The 22572-nt window shown below is 40.2% G+C and overlaps 1 protein-coding gene across 4 annotated transcripts in view; it reads left to right on the forward strand.

Moving 5' to 3' along the window:
• The window catches only part of alcama (activated leukocyte cell adhesion molecule a), a 92173-nt gene that overhangs the window by 33113 nt on the left and 36488 nt on the right, over positions 1–22572 (forward strand). For all 4 annotated transcript variants that reach the window (XM_030438514.1, XM_030438517.1, XM_030438515.1 and 1 more), the window contains exons 2-4: positions 7186–7292; positions 9935–10154; positions 10996–11060. In XM_030438514.1, the coding sequence (XP_030294374.1) occupies positions 7186–7292; positions 9935–10154; positions 10996–11060 (392 nt within the window). The remainder of the gene's footprint in view (positions 1–7185; positions 7293–9934; positions 10155–10995; positions 11061–22572) is intronic.

The raw sequence follows: 22572 nt of genomic DNA on the forward strand, positions 1-22572 counted from the left end.
TGGGATTCCTAGGCTGAATTTTCCTATACCTTTTCATGATATGGCACCCATGTACAACTCTGTTAAGTGTCTCTTTCCTCCATATCAGCCAAGCTCAGAGCATCAGAACATTTGGCTGCTGATGGGTTTTTTTAAAACTATTTGCTGGAGAGCATCACTTGACAATCCATGTCCATTAATGTCCACTCTGGTGATCATGGAGAGCTGCTGTGAGCTGACTCTTTGTTTTAAGAAATGGACCTCCACTGAGAAAGCAATTGTGTAATCTACCTTCCTCAACTGGCAGGCGTTCGCCCTATTCATGCACACTAACAGGAATAACGACCGGGCATCTGCTAAAGGTCAAAATGTCTTCCTCTTTCTTAATTGCTCTGCTTGTCTGTCAGACTCTCTTCAGTTTAGAAAGCAAATGCTTTCAGTGCCCATTGTTTTTTGGCAAATAAAATGGTTAGTAAATAATGAAGGGTTTATTTTTTTAAACAAGAGGCTTGAATGTTTGTGTCCATCTTCGCTGATGAGTGCATTGCTGCTCTCCAGACATGCTGGTGCCTCTGCAACATGCTGGTGCCTCTGCAACCTGCTGAAGCAGCAGAGGGCATTTTCCATATAGAATGAATTGGCCTCAATTCTCAAGAGCACTGGCTTTTCCATCTCCACCTCCTACTACAGGGCCCCGCATCGCTGGGTACACAGAGGCCAAGTTGAAGCTGATCAGGGAGTTTATATAAAGCATGTGTATTTCACTTAGGGAGTAGATCATCAATAACACAAGGTCCCCTAACAGAGGCGATAGTAAACGAAGCAGCCGAGGTTCTCTGCTAAGTATCAAAATTAGATGGAGTTCTTCCCAATGTATAGGAAGTGTTCTCCCGAGTCAGACTGTTCCAAAACACAATAGCTGTGGCCACTGACGTGCACATTTCATGTGATTTCAGAACAGTGAACTGTAAACTAGGAGAATGTTAACACCAACAGGGACTCTTCAACATTGAGGTGACAAATCATCACTGTTGAATAGTGGCTGAATAGAGCTAATGAATAAGAGCTTAACTAAAAAAAAGACAACTTTTTCACATTTCCCACTCATGGTGTTTCCCTGTGATATTTATGGTTGGCACTGCTGTCGAAAAGACAGCATTAGTAGCATGGCTCTGCTAGCAGCCTGGCTACTGTCTAAAGCGAAAGAGAAACCGTAAGAGGGGAACAGACCTTGACACAACACTGGAACTCTCCATCATGTGAATGCCTCTCTGTTCACTCTTGTTTTAGCTTGGTTTCTGTCACTCTCCCTCTTCACCTTCTTCCCACCTTATTCCAGTTCTTCCATTGGGAGTTAGTGACCAGGAAAACAATGCCATTTCCTGCTTTGGTTGCACAATTGCGGACACCATTGGGTATTTTATCCTTAATTTTTGTGGAAAAAATAATAATGTAGTGAAAGCGAGGTTCATAGGAAACCAATCTGTACATGGATGGCGTAATTTGTCTACAACCATTACACTGCAATTCGTATGAACTTTCTGCTTTAACTTATCATCCTGAAGGTGTCTGTTGCCAGTTTAACTCTTCCTTTGCCTTTTTTGTTGCTAGAAATTATCTGGCATCTCAGATAATTAACCCAGAAATATTCTTAGAAGCTTTTCAGAAGCTTTTTCATGGCCACTTTTTCAGTCCCACTTAAGGTGATCAATAGCTTTTGTTTAGGCCCGTGCTATTTACTAAATGTCTTCCACTTTTCACAAGGGGTCTCACTGTCTTCATCTTACCATCTTGTACTTGGGTCAATAGTTTTTCAATCACATTTGCCTTTTGTTCTGGCTTGTCTCAAACCCACAAGTCCAATGACAAAAGCAGTAGTCAGGAAGAGGTTTCTGAAGCAGCCTGCACAGAGGCACTTCAGAGGGAGGTGGAAGAATTTGTGTGACCTCCATGACCTACCCTATCCATTTGGACTCATGGCTGGAGCGAGAGATACTCAGAGAAAAGGGCTGTTTGCTCCCAGCCACCTGTTCAACATGTTCTCTTCCAAGGGAGTGTGTGTACGTATGTGTACACGGTCTATATTTACATAGCCAATGTTCTGACTTCAAAAGCGGTCTACAAAACATCTTTTCAGTTCAGGCGGAATTGTGAAGGGCCGTTATCCCTCACTTTAGTACCGTTTCTTTTCTAAGGATACAGGTATTGTAGGAGCAGCAAGACACTGCACAGCATGTAATAACAAGGCCACAAACATCAAATATAAACAAAAGAAGGCAGTGCATATTGAAAGATAAAGCCAAGCTTTCCTCACTAGAGCTTCGGCAGCACAGTTTGTCAACAAATGGCTCATCCAACAAGGTGTAACTAATTACCAACACATGTTTTAAATAGTCATATGAAGTCTACATTTAAACAGCAATAATACAGAAAACACAGAAACTCAATGGTCTGCTGTGATTTATCTTATTTAGTCGAAGTTGCAAGAGAGGAGTACGGGGCTGTTGCTTGAGTTTGTGGCTTTTGAATCTCATGCCATGCTCAGGGCCGGTGTACAAGTCTTATAGGTCACACACTTATATATATATATTATATCCTTTAACTGAATTTATTTACGTAATTGGCATATTTCCCACTGGTCAAAAGCCACTGTAGTTGCTCTGATATATTGAAAACTATTGTTTTACAGTGCCAAAACTTTGATGCATAAGGAAAACAGGTACATTCAAGGACATTGTTTAGATAAGGAGACTTCCTGCATCCCCCTCTGCACACACTTCCCAACAGATAATGACTTAAGTGTATATGTGTATCTTCATGCCCTGATACTAGTGTTATCTAAGTGATCCGAGTAAGTGTCAGTGCCGTGAGTCAGGTGTACTTTTTCCAGGACCAGGGACAAAAGAAAAGAGAGTGCTGTGCCTTATCACTCCCATCGACCCTTCAAGTCTGGCTTTTCACCTATCTTCAAACCTCATCCCAAAGAAAAGCCTCACTGTTATTTTGATTGTGTGTGTGTGTGTGTGTGTGTGTGTGTGTGTGTGTGTGTGTGTGTGTGTGTGTGTGTGTGTGTGTTCGTGTGTGTCTCTGTTGCAGTATGCCAAAGAAGGGGATTGTGAACTGTTAATCAATTTGCTCCCAACTATTAAATTCTCAAGCAGCAAGACTAGGGATTATTACAGGTGGCTCAAAGCACTTAATCATGCTTCAAAATTTGGTTTGAAATGTACAGAAGACATAAGAGGATGCCGGACTAAAGCCGGAGGTAGGGTAAAAGGCAGCCAGGTAATGATATGGCTGTGCTGTAACACCTGCAGTGTTGGGGCATCTTTCACACTAGCTGCAGGCAGTGAGCTGTTAAATGCCCCATCAGATACTAGATGAAGTGCATGTATTTGCAACAGAAACTGATTCTGTGACTTTTCCGGTATTTTTAGTGCATCATCTGTGGGAGCACGGGTTTGTGTTGAATTTTCAGGGGCATTTGATAGGCACTCAGGCGCTTTGTTTTCTCCCTCCCTCGTTGGATTTTAAGTCAGACTGCAGTTATTTCACTGTGCGTGTGGAAAAATAAGGGCAGATAAATGGTGGAAATAAAGTGAATGGAATAACAGATGACCTGTCCACTTCTAACATATTGTGGAATACCATATGATCGAAGAACCAAACTCGGGGCCAAAAGTTCTGGGAGTGCCTTTAGGCTGTGCAATGTACTCAGCCTAACTTTTATATGCGATATCCACATTTCAGAAGAGCAATTTTTTCATAAATGTAAACTGTGTTTCAGAAAGCATTATAATGAAGTACTGTGGTGCTGCAGGGATGTTGTGGCCTACAAATCTTGTTCTCCAGATGTATGCTGTGCTGACCCCAACACATGTCACAACATCACAATTGTTTAATTTCACAGTAAAAGTACAAATGTATTAATATTGGATGTGATCACCTGGATGTATTTGATATGATCCTGCATAGTTTTCTATACTAAATGATAGCTGCTGATGTGTTCAGCATACATTTAACATTTCACAGGGGTTTTAACTAACCTGATCTCCCTATGCACATGTCAAATACAGCTGCCTGGTCATTGATCTTGTGATTGTGCTTGTGGTTGTCGTAATTACCCCTCTAGCATCACTTCTACCTCTTTTTAGACACTGAGGTATGAGCAGATCAAGATAAAGATGTGAATAATAATAAGAAAAGAACATAGGATTCCCTGGTCTTTCCTGGTCTTATGAAATATCTATTTGAAGGTTAGCAATGCTAATGTTTTAAAGAATTGGTGTGTTCTAATTTACAATAGAGAATGAATGTCTACATGAAACAAAGAATTGAATCGTATTGAATCAAATTTGGTACAGTGATTAAGAAATACATAAGAGCTCTGCTATTAGCACATTATATTGATAATCAGATGTGTAATGATTGTTGTCATGATTACAACAAAGTTGTAATGAACTTATAATGAAGTTATAAAAAGAGACATAGTTACAGAATCAAATGGAGAGATTAATCAGACAAAAGTGATATACAAGCTGAAATGCGGTTAAGGTCGAGATGTCACAATGAGATTGGGGGAAAAAAAGAGGAACAACAGTTGGCCAGTACGTCATCGTGCTACCGGAAGCGACTGCACTGCCTTATATGGCGGTAAGCAAAGTCTTCCTCTTAAGCAATAGATGGCCAGCTAAGAGAGTATAAAAAACACAGCAACTGAGGAGACAATGTTCTTCCTCTGCACTCCTACCTTGGTTTAACCTAGAAGATTATCGCAGATTCGCAGTTGGATCCAATGATAACAGAGCACAAGGAGGACTAGCCTTTTGTCCAACCAACTGTGGATTATAATTTGAAAATTGGAGAAAGAACTCCAATTTCCAAATTATTTGACCACCCTGCACAACAATCACAAAAATTAAAAATGTAGAATTCTGACTTGGATGACATGCACTTTTCCATGTTGGAGGTTGTTTTTATCTGAGTAGAATGCAGCATACTTACTAAACCAGTATCTTTACAGAAATTCAGCAGCATCATAAAACAAATAAAGTGTGTCCTGTTGTCGTTGCCAGGATACTAATAATCTATACTAAATGAGAGTATTAATGTCACATTATTTCTGGTTAAAATAAGATTATTTGTTTTTGATGTCATAGGATAAAAACAGCAATCTGTTGATCAATGCTCTTTGAGGTCAAGTCGATTTTTAGCACCTTGCTTCATTAACAACAAATGCATTAAGTGTAAGAAGACATCTGGAGGTAGTTTTTGCCTTCTGGTCTTTGCTGTTTACCGAGTTGCATCACACTTACACACACAGATGCATACACACCTGACAAAAGAGCAAGTATGTTTTTCCCAAAGCTGCAACATGCCACACCTACTTCTCAAAAGAAGAAGCAGTGTTTTCTTATGTTAACTAGCAGCGCTGAATCTCATAACAGATATATCCACCAGTTTATTGGTGCTTCATATTCTCATTCAACATTGAATCCACTCCAAGGGCTTCGTGTTTTGTCTTTTTGTGTTTGAGGAATGAGATAGTAGGGGGAGGAAGTGCGATACCATCCAGTTTGATTTGAAAGCTGTGCTTGGACAAACACAATTAATCACGTTTCACTGTGTTGTCTTCCACAGCTTGCTGGCCACGAAAGATAGAAAGGAGCACACTGTTTATTTATATTAATATATCTTGGATCATTATTAGCTGGTCACTAGCTTCTAGCAGTCCAGGTAACTCTGCTAATCAAATGGGAAGTATTTGGATGCCATCCAGCATCAGAAGCTTTAATGCAGTCTTCAACAGCAGACACACTACATGACAGTCTCATGAGGTTATGCTGGAGCCCTGAACTTATCTAGATACTCTCAAGCTGGCTAATATCACTCTTTGTAACATGCTGTCTTCACTTGCTCACATGAGGGAGAGCGGCTTCTCTCAACACACACCGATGCACACATGTCACAGTTACCCACAAGGCCACCACCCTTAAAGGGGAAGGTGAGCTTGTAACAACTGTGACAGCTGCTAATTTGCATGGTTTGGAGCTATATGCTTCTTCACACACATCCATCTCCTGGGTTATAGGCTAGTCAAGGCTGACTAGGATGAACTATCAAATGTATAAGTCTAAATATTCTTATCAGAACTCGTATGTGTTCCTCCTAACCCTAACACTGTGTTAGGACATTCAAAAATTGTTTTACAAAGGCAGGGGTAGCTTGTAATTTTATAAGCCTTGAGCAGTTAGCTCTTAGTTGGCATCACTACCAGATGATTAGAGTGCAAAAAGATATTGAAAACATATCAAGAGCACTAACTTTGCAGTGTCAATGTAGGTTCTTTTGCAATGATGCAGGCTGGAGGGAGCTGGTTTTCATCTCCCCTGGAACACATTGTTCAGCTGCTGGATAATCATAAGCGGAATTGTGTTAGAGCTGCCAGAGAATGCCTTCAGGAGAGGGAGGGTTGCAAGTTTCTGTTCTGTCAATAGCATAGCATTTCCCAAGTGTGACAGGAAAAAAGGGTCTGCAAAAAAATCTGGGGTCGTCATGAGACTGCAAGAACAGTGACCACCTAATCAGCCTATGTTTCGGGCATCGCAGGGTGTGCAGAAAGGTCAGTGGGTTGTGGTCTGTGTAAACCACTGCTGTGTCACCCCAGACCCCACATAGACTGCAAAATGCTGCAGGGCCTCCTTCTCAAACACCGCGTAGTTAAACTGATCCCATTGAACTTCTTAAAAGAAAAAAAAAACCTGACTGCCCTGTCAACTCCCTGCTCATCTGCCTGCATCAACACGGCTCCTGCTCCTACATGGCTCGCATCCACCTGTAAAACAAGAGGATGGTCGAAACGTGGTGCAGTCTGCACTGGTGCTGAACACAAAAGAGACTTGACATTACAAATAGCTTTCTGGCACTCGGCTGACCACATAAACAAAAAGAAATCGACTTTGTCACCCTGTTGACATGTTGACCAACAAACAGGACCAGACAGAAAAGTACTTAGATATGTGTGAGCACATATTGCTCACTTCATCTGTCCAGAGTTGGCCAATGAGGCTCAAGACCACTTGTACTAAGATCCTACTGTTGTTACATACATGTGACTGAATCAAGCAGTGAACGTTGTCAGCAGGTCTCGTAAAAGCATAGTGTATTTTAAATCATAGTTGCAGTCTGTTGCCTTTTGTGTTGCAGTGTGGGGTTCTGACAGCGTGACTGCCTTGTATGGAGAGACCATTGTTATACCATGCAACAGTGGATCTCCAGCACCAGAGGATCTGATGTTCATCAAGTGGAAATATGTAAGTTGATGCTGACTGTCAAGACTGTTTGTGAAGTGTTGTAGGTTTACTAAATGCACACTTTCCTTGAAAAAACTAGAAGAGGAATTGCTGAAAACACAGTGCCCAAATCTGGCACACATAGTAGGGTATACTTACTATAACAGATTGACAACCTGTCGCTCCCCTGTCATTCATCATTGGCAGTTAAAAAAAGATTGAATAGACTTCTTAGCTTTTTTTCTTTGCTTCAGGTTAATTAACAATGTTTTGTCCTTTTTGCTATCCAGAGAGACAATAGGAGCATTACATTGATGCCAAATTGGATAATTATCATTCTTTACTGGCCTTACATTTCTAGAAATAATGCAGTTGTCACACAAAAATAGTGAGATAATCATGAAGATTTAAAAACAGGCATATTTATAGATATTGCGCATTGGTCAGGATTTCCAAAGGCAATAGATGGGGGTAGGAAAACCTGTCCATACCATGATCAGTAGTAGTAAATAAGATAAGGGCCGTTGGCTCATTTTTCCTCATAATTCAGCCTTCAGCATCTTCTATATACTGGAAAAGACAACATTTTCATTGAATTTCTCTTATAACTGGGACCGTGGTTATGTCTATGTTTTTGTCAGAAAAAATTAACCATGCAGTCCCAGAAACAATGGCACTTTCTCAGCTTAACTGTGGTTGCACTATTTTATAACTAAACACATTGTGTGCCTTTGTTTACATTTCAATTTGAACTAGAACTTCCTAGAGGAAAGATTTATAATTTAAGATTACTTTTTTTAATTTAAAAATTATTAACAGGTACTCTAATGAATTATTTGTTTATTACTACTTATTATTGAATCGATATCAAAGCATTTAAATCAATATTGAATCGAATTGATATTGAATCGAATCGATATTGAATCGAATTGCGACCTAAAGAATCGAAATCAAATCAAATCGAATCGTGAGGTTCTTAACAATACCCAGCCCTATTGAAAAGTTTACTTTTTAGAGATTAAATACTTAGTACTTAGTACTTCTCTTCTAGATGTTCCAAATGTTATTTGGACCGAAAGGCTCAAATTCTGACAGTAAAACGAATGGTGAAGAGAGAGCTGAGTCGAAAGGCGAAGCTCTCGATTTACCAGTCAATCTACGTTCCTACCCTCACCTATGGCCATGAACTTTGGGTCATGACCGAAAGAATAAGATCCCAGATACAAGCGGCTGAAATGAGTTTCCTCCGCAGGGTGGCAGGGCGCTCCCTTAGAGATATGGTGAAGAGCTCTGTCACCAGGGAGGAGCTCGGAGTAGAGCTGCTGCTCCTCCACATCGAGAGGAGCCAGCTGAGGTGGCTCGGGCATCTATTTCGGATGCCCCCGGGACGCCTCCCTCGGGAGGTGTTCCTGGCATGTCCCGCCGGGAGGAGACCCAGAGGAAGACCCAGGACACGCTGGTGTGACTATGTCACTCAGCTGGCCTGGGAACGCCTTGGGATCCTCCCGGAAGAGCTGGAGGAAGTGTCCGGGGAGAGGGAAGTCTGGGTGTCCCTGCTCAGGCAGCTGCCCCCGCGACCCGGCCCCTGAAAAGCGGACGAAAATGGATGGATGGATGGATGGATAAAACTAACCATTTCACAGGGTCTGTGATGCTCAAAAATAATTATCCACCTTTTTAATGGCGCTTCTTTCACAATGTTGGCCTATCAGAAAAAGTTATTTGGGGTTACAGTGAGTCATGTGATGATGTAATTATGGTTTGGCCACTACTCATCCTAGGGAATGGGTCTCGATGATGAGGCTAGCTGTTTTCTTTGCAGAGGAAGTTCCAGTCATTAAATAATCTGGACGTTAACTACTCCTCCTCCCCTTTTTTGTTGGATTCACCGGCACACTAAAAACCCCACCAACACTCACTGTATCGGAGTGTATAGGGTCAGGCTAATCACTGCAGGTGCGCCGAGTGAGAACAGGATGTGCAATTTAAGAAATAGAAAATCAGTATGTGGCGGTGGGAAACACTGATGTTTGCTAATGCCAGAGCTGATGCATGATACATGCGTGTGAAGAGGTGGGTGGAGCTGGAGGCTGGATGGTCTGTGTGTGCTGTAAAATTAAATCATTGGAAAACATTGGAAACAAAGGGGAACTAGAATTGTATCTTCCTGGGCGGGTCTCCCAAGTAGAGCCTATAGATAGAAAACACTGTTCTCAAAATGGGCACCCATCTGACTTAATAGATCTGAATGCTTTCTCCACCACTGTTTGCAGTGTGATCAACACCTGCTCCAATAGCTAAGAGATGCTCCCATAACTTCAGTCAAAAACATCAAGAAAACATTTCAGCAGAGGTTTAAAAGATTGTGTCTTATAATTGTTATATGTCATATAATTGTAATGTATGAAATCGGACCATTATGGATAATCCTGAGTGTAATTAGCCTTCATCACTGAGGTAAATTATGATCTGTCATGCTGAATCTACTAATATTTTACAAGACAATTCTGCCAATGAGAATGCCTGTACCCCTCTTAATTAACAATAGTATTTAAGGTTGTTTCAACTCTGAATTAACAGTAAGATGTTCATAGTCACAGTCACATTTTTGTATCTCCTTACCTAACCTAAAAATGTCTCATCTGTGTCTTGCCACATTTCAGGAAAAAGACGATGGCACCCCTGGTGATCTGTTGATCAAACAGGCCCGCAGCGAACAGGCCACAGTTCAGGCCACAGACAGTTATGCCCAGCGGGTCAGCATTGATGACAAGTTCAGCCTGCTCATCACTCGGGCTTCACTCAAAGACCAAAAGATCTTCACGTGCATGGTGGTGTCAGAGACCAACCTGATGGAGTTCCCTGTCTCTCTCATTGTTTACAGTAAGCTTGTAGTGTTTCAGTGCTATCAATGAACAATATGAATATAGTGGAAACTGCTGTGTGTGTTTTCAAACTAACTACTTTGAAACTGTTATTACTTTATATTCACATAATAAATGTCACGCTTAAACATTACATTAATCTGGATTTAATGCATTTTACATTTTTGCTGTGTTGGACATTATGAATGAGGCAGTAGAGAGTGAGATTTAACCTTGACAGATAAAAAAGATTCAATTATTTTCTTGATACAATCTGAAAAATTATATTGTGTACATATTTAGTCCTCTTTAAACTAAAAAAACGTATGACAACTGAGAACAATATAATTATGTCTGAAATATTTTGGTATAATTTTCAGGAAGCTGGTGAGATGGAAAATCATTAGCACTGGCTAATCAACCCAAAACAAGTGTATTCACATTTGGAATTAATTGCATTAAAACTCAATGTTATCCACTGTGGATTACCCTTTATTGTTTCCCTCTTCACGAAAATATGCTTCTGAATCTTGCATGTATTTGGTCCACAACACTCTCCATGTATCGCCTGATAATGGGCTTTGCAAACTCTAACATTAAATAGGACATAAAGTCACTAACACAATAAGCCCTGAGAGAGAATAAGTTTGTATTTGAATATTAACAAAGAAATAAGTTTGCAGCTAAGCTTTTAGATTACCTTCATCGTCTAATTGCCAGTTTCTGAAAAGTGTCAGTGAAATATTAGTTTTCATAATTTTTTCATTGTACCCCACAGTTCTGTTGAAATGTTTTGAAAATAATGTCACTGTATAGAGAAACAAATTCAAAAACCTGATTCCCTTCTTCTGTGTTTGCAGAGAAACCGTCATCAGTTCAGATTATGGACAAGTCTGAAATATTGCAGAAGGACAAACCAGTAACGGTAGGATCCACTACGGCCTTTACATTTGCGTGTTGTGGAAGTATGAATTGGTCTCATCACAAACGCATTAATTCTGCACACGTTGTAAGTGCTGTGTACCGAAGAAGGTTGGGAACTGTTCACATTTGAACCAATTCCAGTACCTAGAATTCTATAATGACGAAAGAAGTTATTTCAGTTATAACCAGTTAATCCTTCACTTCTAAAGTCAATATATTTTAATATATTTTATTTTTGTTTTAATTCAGTAGCAAAATGTAAATAAATACATTTTTTGAAGTAAACATTTAGCTTTTCATGCTCATCAACCCAGTGCTATGAGATTAAATATAACAGAAAACAGATGTATATGTGCTGCCCTCTCCTGGCAGACAACATCTCCACTAGTGGTGGCTGTATTTTAAACTCATTGGGAATTTTGAGTTTGCGTTTTGACTCCTTTAGCTTGCTGTAGCAGCTCACTATTACAGTGCTACCTCACCAGATTAAGCTAATTATGTGAAGTCAGCAGTTAGGGGTGCTTTGTTTATCTCCCATATATTTGCATTACCTAAATCGGACTCACCAACGAAATCAACTGGATTTACTATAGGTAACTGTAGTTCTATGAGTACTTGTGTAGCCCTCTAACTGCATGTTATCACAACCACATTATCATGGTATATGACAAAGCTGACCTGGGTTCGAGTTATGTTGAAGCCTATGGGAGCTGAGCTCCCATAATTTACGGTCTGAGCTCCCATGAAAGCAGCAAAATCATTGATCTGTGGGGGTCCCTAATACTCCCCCCCCCATGGCATCTGAACATCTTAAACCCTAAATTGGAGCTACAGGTGAATGCTGAAATACTAACGAAGGGAAGCAGTGGCATTGACAGGCAAAGGGAGAGTTTGGAGATTTTTGCAGTTTAAATAGAACCCCAAATAGAGAGGGTGCATTGGTAGATGTTTATGGATAGTCAGGCATGTCATATCAGTGCAGCTAGAGTTTCTGCCTGAAGTAGCTTGTATGCGTCACTCCATTTCTGACTGTACTTTACAAATGACACCTTTAAACCATCATTATACAACAAGTAGTTCCGACCAAGCAATCTGATTGGTCAACAAGACATTTAGACCGTGCTCAAATCAGCATGACAGCACGCCTGACTCATTACTCAAAATATTACTCCGCCAAGTCTGTGGCAATAGTGTATCCATCTCCATGGCAACATAGTAACTGTCAGAGTTGGAGCAAAAAAAGTAAAAAGTACGGCTTGGAATTAAAACTTTCTGCCGTAAAATATGCAGAGGAAAAGTCGGATGAAGCAGCCGCTAGACGTTTCTCTGTCGACCCCAAGAGAGTGAGAGATTGGCGATAAAGTAAAACGGAGCTGTCCGAGGAGGACAGCAACAGGGCCAGGCTGCCTGCTGGAGGGAGGAATAAGGCCAGCGAGGAGCCTGAGATAAACATGTGGGAATTAGTTATCAGCAAACGGGCACGCCACGAGAGAGTGTCCCGTAAAATGATCAGGGCGACGGCGAAACAAATGTACGCCACCGTGAGTGACAGCAGAGATGAGGAGTTATGAGTGCTGGTTGGCTGAATCGTTTCCTCCGCCGCAACAACTTCACTTGCAGAAGACAACTATTGCCCAGCAGGATCCCAGAGAATTCACAGAGAAGCTGGAGAAGTTTGTGACATTTTCATCCCGGATTTTTGAGAGGAAGGTCCCAAATAAACGCCTGGTCCGTTAAGTAATTGAAACAAATAAACGCCCCGGCTATATTTACTTTACCTTCAGTGTGAGAGACACTATTGTGACCGTGGTGAAAACGTTTTATAAAAAATATAAAAGAAAAAAAAAATCAACATCTTTGTTATAACTTGGGCGATAAAAATAAGCATTTTCTGTTTATCTGTGCAGTATTGATTTAGTTCGGCAAATTCCGAGACAGCGATAAAACGTTAACGTCAGCTCAGAGTTCACTCATCTGGGACTAGAAAATCCTTTCTGTTGCTAGGTCGTTACTAAGGGTTGGATTATTTGCTGGAGTGGTAAACTACGTTCCATTACACATATGAGTCTACTGACGTGACTGATTTTGTTTCAGTTATTAGTCATACCCCATGTGTGTCCATGGAAACGTGACGCACACTCGCAAAAACCTTTAAAATTTGTGAGCAAATTGTCCATCAACATGGATATATTTTGATTATACATTTTATTTTTGTTGGTATTAGTTGTATAATCGCAGTATTACCCGAGAGGGTGTGCTTTAACGTCATTTGAGCACGACAGTGATGCGGCAAGCACCACTGTCGTGCTCAAATGACGTTAAAGCACACCCTCTCGGGTAATATTGCTTAAGTAAACTTGACTTCAAAGCGTGCATCATGGGAATTGTACCATTTGTGTGACATGTATGTCATGAAAGCAGTTGTGACCAGATGTTAACCCAGACCAAGAAAAACTTGCTCTACCAGTTATCATTCAGCCACCATGACCAGAATTATTGATTATTACTGCCTTGTTATACCCATGGAACTGATTTGAGGTTCTAAATTGGTTAGACCAGTGGCAGATACAGTGATGTGTATTGGTTTCTTCTGGTCTATTTTTTATCATCATCAGAGTCAGCTTAACCAAATGAGATCAGGATTAAATTAGGTATATGTTGTGAAAAAAAGATATGCCTTTTGCTTGGTAATTTGCTTCTCCTAGTTCTTTGAGACTCTCTCATGGAACTAATGACCTTAGTGATGAACAGCAGAGGACTGATTGTACTGGGCATTTTTACTGTATATTATTAGGTTATATAGTGCATTTTGTGGGTTAATTACATGTTAACTCATTCTTAGAATCTTTATGGTTGTGAAACTGTGTTTAAAAACTGACCACAATCTGGTCAGAGAATCCGATTGTCATACATCAATGTAATAGACTTGAGAAGGAGGAACAAGGAAGAACATTTATACATAAAACATAGTGAGACTTGTACTCTGCATCTAACCCATCTAGAGGGAGCAGTTATGACCATTGTATCCATGAAAATAAGAAGTGATGTCAAAGGTGAAAAAGTTCTAGTCAAAATGTGTTTGCTTAATTATTCCTTCACATGGATATTTGAGTTTCACTTTGCAGAATGATGCTTGTGCAGAGTTTGACACAATAAGGTAATGATGTGTAAGGACTTTATTGTTATTGCACAGTGTGCAAAGCATTTTCAGTGCAATTCCTCAGTGGTCATACACATCAAAACACCAGCACACGGCAAATGACCTGTAATATTCATGTGCTCATTCAACTTCTTCCTTGTCTACTGCATTTCCTGACTGGCCCAGTCCATATAGCTCAGCTGAGAGCTTTAGTCTCAGATGGACTAAGCCTGTGCATATTATATATTCAATATGCATATTCATAGAGTTTTGAGGGAGAGAGAAGGAAAATATGTCATTTTTGTGAGGTTTATTGAACTTTTTGTGGATAAACCATATTGCTTCTTCTGCTGAATGACTCACTGACAAAAGACGAGAGTGTTTGTGGTGGGTCACGTCCACTCAGAAATGCAGGCTATTGTGTGGGATATGAAACCAGGCAGTTTGGGAAAAGGAATGTTCTTATGACTCACTCCTTATCTGGTTCACAAACAGTGTATCTCTGCTACCTTTGCTAACCTTCAATCCTTAAGATTTAACAAAGAGACAGGGGGAAACAGTGTGTGTGTGAAAACAAAAACTAGTTCATTCCTGAATAAGGTAGTTGTTTATGGAGTAAGATCGCTGTCAATAAGACGTGTCCATGATTCTAACATTCGTATTCGTAATGTTAAACTTTTGTGTGCAAATAAAAATGTTGTACACAAAATTCTACTGTCATATACACAAGTCTGAGAAATTGTCTGGGTTAGGATTGTTTTTATGTGAGTATGAATCTAAAAGCTGTGAGTGCAAAGTCTTGTGAGCACAACTCTAATTTCTACGACTACGAAGTCCTCACTGTGAACACGAATTCAAGTTTTTGGGTACAAGTAGAAAAGTGTTGAAATGACGTCACGTAGGTCACAGGCAGGTCACAGGAAAAGTAAACGAACCTCGATCACTCCAAACGGTGCATTGTACCTGTCCTCTGTGAGGGGGCGGGTCAAGAGGCGAGCTGCTGGAATCTGACCGGACTGAGACCCCAACACCAAGAGAGAGATTTACTGAAACTGTAGCGGAACCACAAGGTCCAAAAGACAAACCATCCAGCACCCAGTGAAGGAAAAGAAGGAAAGAAGAGGAAGACGTGAAGAAGATAGAGGTACAGTAACGTCAATATGATGAAGAGAAAGTAAATTAATAGTTTAATGATCGTAGTTACCGTTGTTGTTAGCTTGCTAGCTTACTTTGGACGATAGCAGCATTGTTTAATAATCAATAAATAGCTGAGTCGACGTGTGTTAATGTTACTCCACCTTAAATTCATCAGGGACATTTGGAAAGTTAACGTTAGACCTGTTCAGGTGTTATTTTACAGGTGTCTTTACTGCTAGTATGTCAGTTAAAATGCTAGTAGTTTTCCATCCCCTTTGTAACAGGGTAGATGTAAGCTTTTGGTTTATTGTGTCATAGTTTAATTTATGTTTGTTAAAGTTTACATCAGTGTTAAAGTGTATTACTGTTAATACTCCACATCTTAGCTTTCCCATATCATTCATAGGCGAATAAATATGTAGATATAGATATAGATATAGATATACACTGCACTTGTACTCTGTTTAGACTTAATTGTATTGCAATGACAATAAACTGAATGAATCTCATCACATGTTCATTATTAGTCTTATGTGTTACACATTTTCCAAAAACAAAGATGGGAGAGTGTCAACATGACTTTTGTAACAGAGTCTTAGTCAATGCTGAAAAAATCAAAAGAAGCTGGCTGATGTACTCAAACAGAAATGATAGCTTGCACTGCTTCTGCTGGTAAATGTTTTCTATAAAAAAATACAGACTTAATAAGGAAGGACTAAAGGACTAGTAAAATGTAGGCCACTTGTTGAAGGTTCATGAGGAAAGCCAGGAGCACAATACCCACATGGCAACCAGAGGAGTTGGAGGTCGTTTTGCAAAGTGGCTGACAATAGATAAGTGAGAGATGGCACTCTGAGGCTGAGAGATAATATGTTTGCACAATGCCTTATTTATATTGTATTCTTATCACTTGTTTATTTCGTCGGTTTTTATTTGGTGTGATATTTAAAATAAATAAAATCTTGAATACATACATGCAGTTTCTGTGTGAGTGTATGAACACTGATTGTGAAATTGATGGCTATGATCTTGCCTAGGGCACCAAATTACTCAGGGCCGGCACTGTGGGTGGAGCTGCCAGCTCAGGTGAAGCATCACAGGTAAAGTCATTAACGTACATATCCAATATTTATTTCATAAAATGGTACCATTTCAAATAATATACAGTTCATGGATTTACAGACTTACTGCTTTAGCTTGCAAGCTAAATTGACATAAATCTGTCCATCATATAAGTCCGGTTCCTGTTCCTCTTTGCTAACCGTCCTCTCGGTCATGTGCATTTGTCTACAAGGAAGCCAGCGGGAAATCAATCAGTGGATCGATGGATTATCATACACACATTATGACGTGTATATTGTGTAGTCGTATCTGTCATAAACAAGAGATTACGGGTTACAGGGTGCGTTTGTGTCGCAGTGCTGCAGAGACGAGAGCTGGGACACCGGGTCGGAGGCTCCATTCTCCATGTAACAAGTTACAAGTCGTTAATTTAATCAGCGCTATTACTCTGAAGCTGTTTAATTAGCGCAAAAATGAACCATGAGGCAAATGTCCCGCATAGTTCATTTTTAGCCTCTTTCCATCTGTGCTCCTCTGATCAGAGCGGCGTCTATAGCAACTGTCTGTTTTACAGAAATTGACACAACTTATCGATAAAGTCGTATTTTGATCAACATTATGTCTCAAATTGATTATGTCACATTTTGCAGGTCAGTGCTAATTAACTAGCACAAGCCAACTTCTAATGCTAGTAATAGTAGCACTAATTACGCGTCACCTACATGTCGTTAGCTTGCAAGCTAAAGCAGTAAGTCTGTAAGTCCATGAACTGCATATTATTTTAAATTGTACAATTTTATGAATAAATACTGGACATACACGTTATTGACTTTACCTGTGATGCTTCACCTATGCTGGCATCTCCACTCCACCCGGTCCACTGCTGTTAGCTAAGGCTTTGGCGCATGCGCGTTTGGAGTAATCGGAGTTGGATTACTTTTCCTGTGACCTGCCTGTGACCTACGTGACGTCATTTCAACACTTTTCTACTCGTACCCAAAAACTTGAATTCGTGTTCACAGTGAGGACTTCGTAGTCGTAGAAATAAGAGTTGTGCTCACAAGACTTTGCACTCACAGCTTTTAGATTCATACTCACATAAAAACAATCCTAACCCAGACAATTTCTCAGACTTGTGTATATGACAGTAGAATTTTGTGTACAACAATTTTATTTGCACACAAATGTTTAACATTACGAATACGAATGTTAGAATCATGGACACGTCTTTTTGACAGCGATCTTACTCCATAGTTGTTTGTCTTTTCTGGCTTCTGTCCAACATTATCTAGATAATACTGAAAAACAGACAGTACATTGTGCAACACGAGGACAGAAAAGCTATACATAGAATTACATACATAGAAATGGGTTTGTAATTGCAGGTATTGTTTACTGCTGTACTAATGAAACCAGATTGAATTACATTCAAATTTCAATTAAAAGACTGAGTGATTTCACACTTTCTTGGGAGTGTGAAGACGTTGTTTAAGGGATGGACCGATCCGATCTGCAGGATCAGGACCGGGGCGATATGGCCATTTTTCCACTGATCGGGGATCAGCAATTTTGAACGTGAACCCAAGCTCGATTTTTTAAATTATTTTACTATTATTTTTTTTTTTTTAAACGTCAGAGCACAATTTGTGGCAGAAGTCAGACTCGCACGTAACTTTGATCCGGCAAACCTGTGGATAAAATGTCTGCAGTGTGGAAATATTTGAAATTAGAAAGGGAAGGCAGTCCAACGGCGACATGTAACATCTGCAAATTGACTGTTTCGCGAGGGGGTTACAAAAGAGCTGCATTTAATACTACTCATTTGATACGGCACATTAAAAAACAAAAACACTCAAAGTTAAACGAGTTTAACAACGTTTCAAACAGACAATCGAGGAGATTCTGAACACGTGTGAAATAGACAAGCAACGTCCATGTCATTTTACATGACAACATCAGGAATATGAAAAAGCAATGGATGATATGGAGGTACCAAGTATGGGCTGCTTCTCACACATACTTCAGCTGGCTGTACTCATGGGTCTGCTGTCACAGCGCAGCATCATAGACTCACCTACTAACACAAGGAAGGTGGTCGGCCAATGTCGCAATAGCTTTTGCAGAATAAGAAAGAGCAATATGAAAATATATACTTTGTTTCAACAAAAAAAAAGACTATTAAGGAACAGCTTGGATACAGGTACTTTTTTCTTAATGCAGCTGTAGTATCCAGGAAAATAGTAGATAAACTGATAAACATCACATACAGGAACATCAAGACAGTGAACACTCTGGCCCTGACCAACATCCTGGAAACCCACCTGGCCTCTGATCCCCTCGACTCCTCACTGGATGGACTGGTGGCCCACTATAATGCTTCTGTCTCCTGGGGTCTTGACTCCCTTGCCCCTCTTAAAACCCGGACTGTGTCTTTTACCCATTCTGCCCCCTGGTTCACCATTGAACTCCGCACCCTTAAGACTACTGGTCGCCGCCTGGAGAGGCTCTATAAAAGATCTGGCCTCACCGTCCACCATGAAGCCTACAAAGACCACGTTAGGGCTTATAAAGAAGCTCTCTCCAAGGCTAAAACAAACTACTATACCACTCTCATTGGAGACCAGCAAAATAACCCCAGAATGTTATTCTCCACCATTAACCGGCTCCTTAGCCCTCTCGATGTCCCCCAGCTTTCTGGTGCCCCTGACCTCTGTTTCACTTGCATTAATGGAATTTGTCGAAGAAATAACATCTGCAATTGAGAACAAAGAATATGCAATAGGAATATTCCTAGATCTAAAAAAGGCATTTGATACTGTCGACCATGATCTCTTGTTAAAGAAAATGCATAGATATGGAGTCAGAGGGGTGGCACTATCTTGGTTTGGCAGTTATCTGGAGAATAGGCATCAGTACGTACAAATGAATAATAACTTCAAATCTCAACTTCAGAAGGTCAGTTGTGGGGTTCCCCAGGGTTCAGTACTGGGACCAATGTTGTTTATTTTATATATAAACAGCATATGTAAGGTCTCTAAGTTATTGAAAACGATTGTGTTTGCAGACGATACAAATCTTCTCTGTTGTGGCAATAACTTGGAACAACTCATGGCTACAGTTGAGATGGAGTTAAAAAAACTAAAGAGATGGTTCGATTACAACAAGCTAACATTGAACCTAAATAAAACAAAATGTATAATTTTTGGAAATCGACCAATGAATTCAAATAAGAAACTCATGATAAACAATGTTGTCATTGAAAGAGTGTCTGAAATCAAATTTCTTGGAATAATAATTGATAATAAATTGTGCTGGAAGCCACATATAAACTATATCAAAACTAAAATATCAAAGTCAATTGCAGTATTACACAAAGTTGAAGATTTTCTAAACCAAGTATCACTATACACCTTGTACTGCTCCTTCATACTTCCATATATAAGCTACTGTGTGGAGGTGTGGGGTAACACGTACAAAACAAATACTAAACCAATCTTTATCCTTCAAAAAAGAGCCATAAGAATTGTAAATAAAACCACTTACAGAGAAACAATGAATCCATTGTTTAGCAAGTTAAAAGCTCTAAAATTTAACGATTTGGTTGATTTCAAAACAGTTCAAATTATGTATAAAGCCAAAAACAAATTATTACCCAGTAGTATTCAAGAGTTGTTTCAATTTAAAGAAAATCATTACAGCCTGAGGGGAAACGATATATTCAAGAAACAATTAGTAAGAACAAACACAAAATATCACTGTATTACAGTCAAAGGAGTTACATTATGGAATAATTGTAACAAGGAACTGAAAACATGTACATCTTTAAATAAGTTCAAACGAATGTTCAAATATAATATACTGAATGGATACCGGATGGAATAGGAGGCATAGGTTGTTTTGTTACTTAAGTACATTTTATTTATTATTTATGTGATCTGAATTTTTGATTTCACAAGAATGATTATAAAGTTAAAAAATGAAAAATAGATTTTAGAAAAAGGAGTAGGACTCGATAAGTTTACACTTCCTTCCTGCTCCTTTTCGGACATAAAATATATTTGTTTGCTTTTTTTTCTAGTGGGATTTAATGATTTGTTGTATGCATGATGTTTTCAAAGCTTGTTTGTTTTGATATTATTATTATTATTATTATTATTATTATTATTTTTTTTTTTTTTATTGTCTTACTTGTCTTTAACATGTCGGAATAAACAAATAAACAAACAAACAAAAAGTTCCTGGACTTCTTCCAGGAAAAGGTGGCTACCATTCACCATTAACTCCTGGCATCTGCCACCACCCTACCACATACACCTCTGACACAGATAGCTGATCCTCCCACTGTTCGCCTGCCCCAGTGCTCTCTCTCCTCCTTCTCTCCTGTGGACTCTATTTCTGTAGCTAAGTTGGTCTCCCAGGCAAAAGCCTCCACCTGCTCTCTGGACCCCATGCCGACAACTCTGGTGAAGTCTTCACTGCCTGCCCTATGCCCCCTCATAATGGAAATTATCAACTCAACCCTAGAATCTGGCATTGTACCGTCCACCTTCAAAACAGCTTCAGTTACCCCCATCCTCAAGAAGCCAGGTCTGGACCCAGATGACTTACATAACTACCGGCCAATCTCCAACCTTCCTTTCCTTAGCAAAATCCTGGAAAGAGCAGATGCCGCCCAACTCCAGCAGCACATGTCCAACCATGAATGAACCTCTATGAACCTCTTCAGTCTGGCTTCAGGGCACGCCATAGCACAGAAACTGCCCTCATCAAGATCACCACCGACCTCCTCATCGCTGCAGATTCTGGCCACATCAGTATTCTGATCCTCCTGGACCTCTCTGCAGCCTTCGACACAATCTCCCACACCATCCTCCTCACCCGCCTGTCTGTCTACCTTGGTCTCACCGATACAGCACTCTCCTGGTTCCAGTTCTATTTAACAAACAGGAAACAGTTTGTCACCATTGCAGACTCCAGTTCCACCCCAGCTCCAGTCAACCAGGGCGTGCCTCAAGGCTCTGTGCTTCCCCTTGGTCAGATAATTCGCAAACATGGCCTCAACTTCCATTCTTATGCTGATGATACTCAATTATATCTATGCACCAAACATCCACCCAGCTACCCCCACAGTCACTCGTCAACTGCCTACATGATTTAAAACTCTGGATGACATCAAATCTACTCAAATTAAACACCAATAAAACAGAGCTCATGGTTGTGGCCTCCAAGGCGCTGCTCCAGAAGGTTGGAGATCTTCTCCTGAACGTGGACGGCTGCACTATCTCCCCATCCACGGAAGTCCGCAACCTGGGTGTCATCCTTGATTCCACACTATCTTTCCAATCACACATAAAATCCATTACAAAATCAGCTTTTTACCACCTCAAAAACATCTCCAGACTCCGGCCCTCTCTCGCACTCATGTCCTGTCTGGGCTCCCTTCCAAAACCCTGGATAGGCTCCAGTATGTGCAGAACTCTGCTGCCATGGTCCTCACCCGCACCAAGCCCTGGCAACACATCACCCCCACTCTCATCCGCCTTCACTTGCTCCCAGTTAAATCACGCATCACCTACAAAATTCTCCTCCTGACCTTTAAATCTCTCTATTCCCTCTCCCCCCAATATCTGTCTGACCTCCTCCACCCCTCGCCCCCCAATATCTGTCTGACCTTCTCCACCCCTACAACCAGTCCCGGACGCTGCGCTCATCAGGCACACACCAGCTCTCTATCCCTCGCACCAAACTACAAACCTTTGGTGACAGAGCCTTCTATGTGATAGCCCCCACTATCTGGAACACTCTCCCAGCTGAAATCCGCAAACAGACGTCTCTGGAGACTTTCAAAAGAGACTTAAAAACCCATCTTTTTAATAAGGCCTATAAGCTCTAGATCCAGCCAAATCAATCAACTTTTCTATTTTTATCTTTTATGTATTTTTTGTTTATCCATTTATTCTTTGTTTTGTTTGTTCCATTTGTTAAGTGTCCTTGGGTACCCTGAAAGGCGCTATAAAAATGTAATGTATTATTATTATTATTATTATTATAAGGCTAAGTATTGGATCGGGACTCGGCAGATACTAAATATTAAAGGACTCGTATCGGGTCAAAAAAAAAACCTGATTGCGACATCCCTACTTTGTTTTATTGTTTTCTGATTTATAGTGTATTC

This window comes from Sparus aurata, chromosome 13, assembly GCF_900880675.1.
Source record: "Sparus aurata chromosome 13, fSpaAur1.1, whole genome shotgun sequence".
Taxonomy (NCBI): domain Eukaryota; kingdom Metazoa; phylum Chordata; class Actinopteri; order Spariformes; family Sparidae; genus Sparus; species Sparus aurata.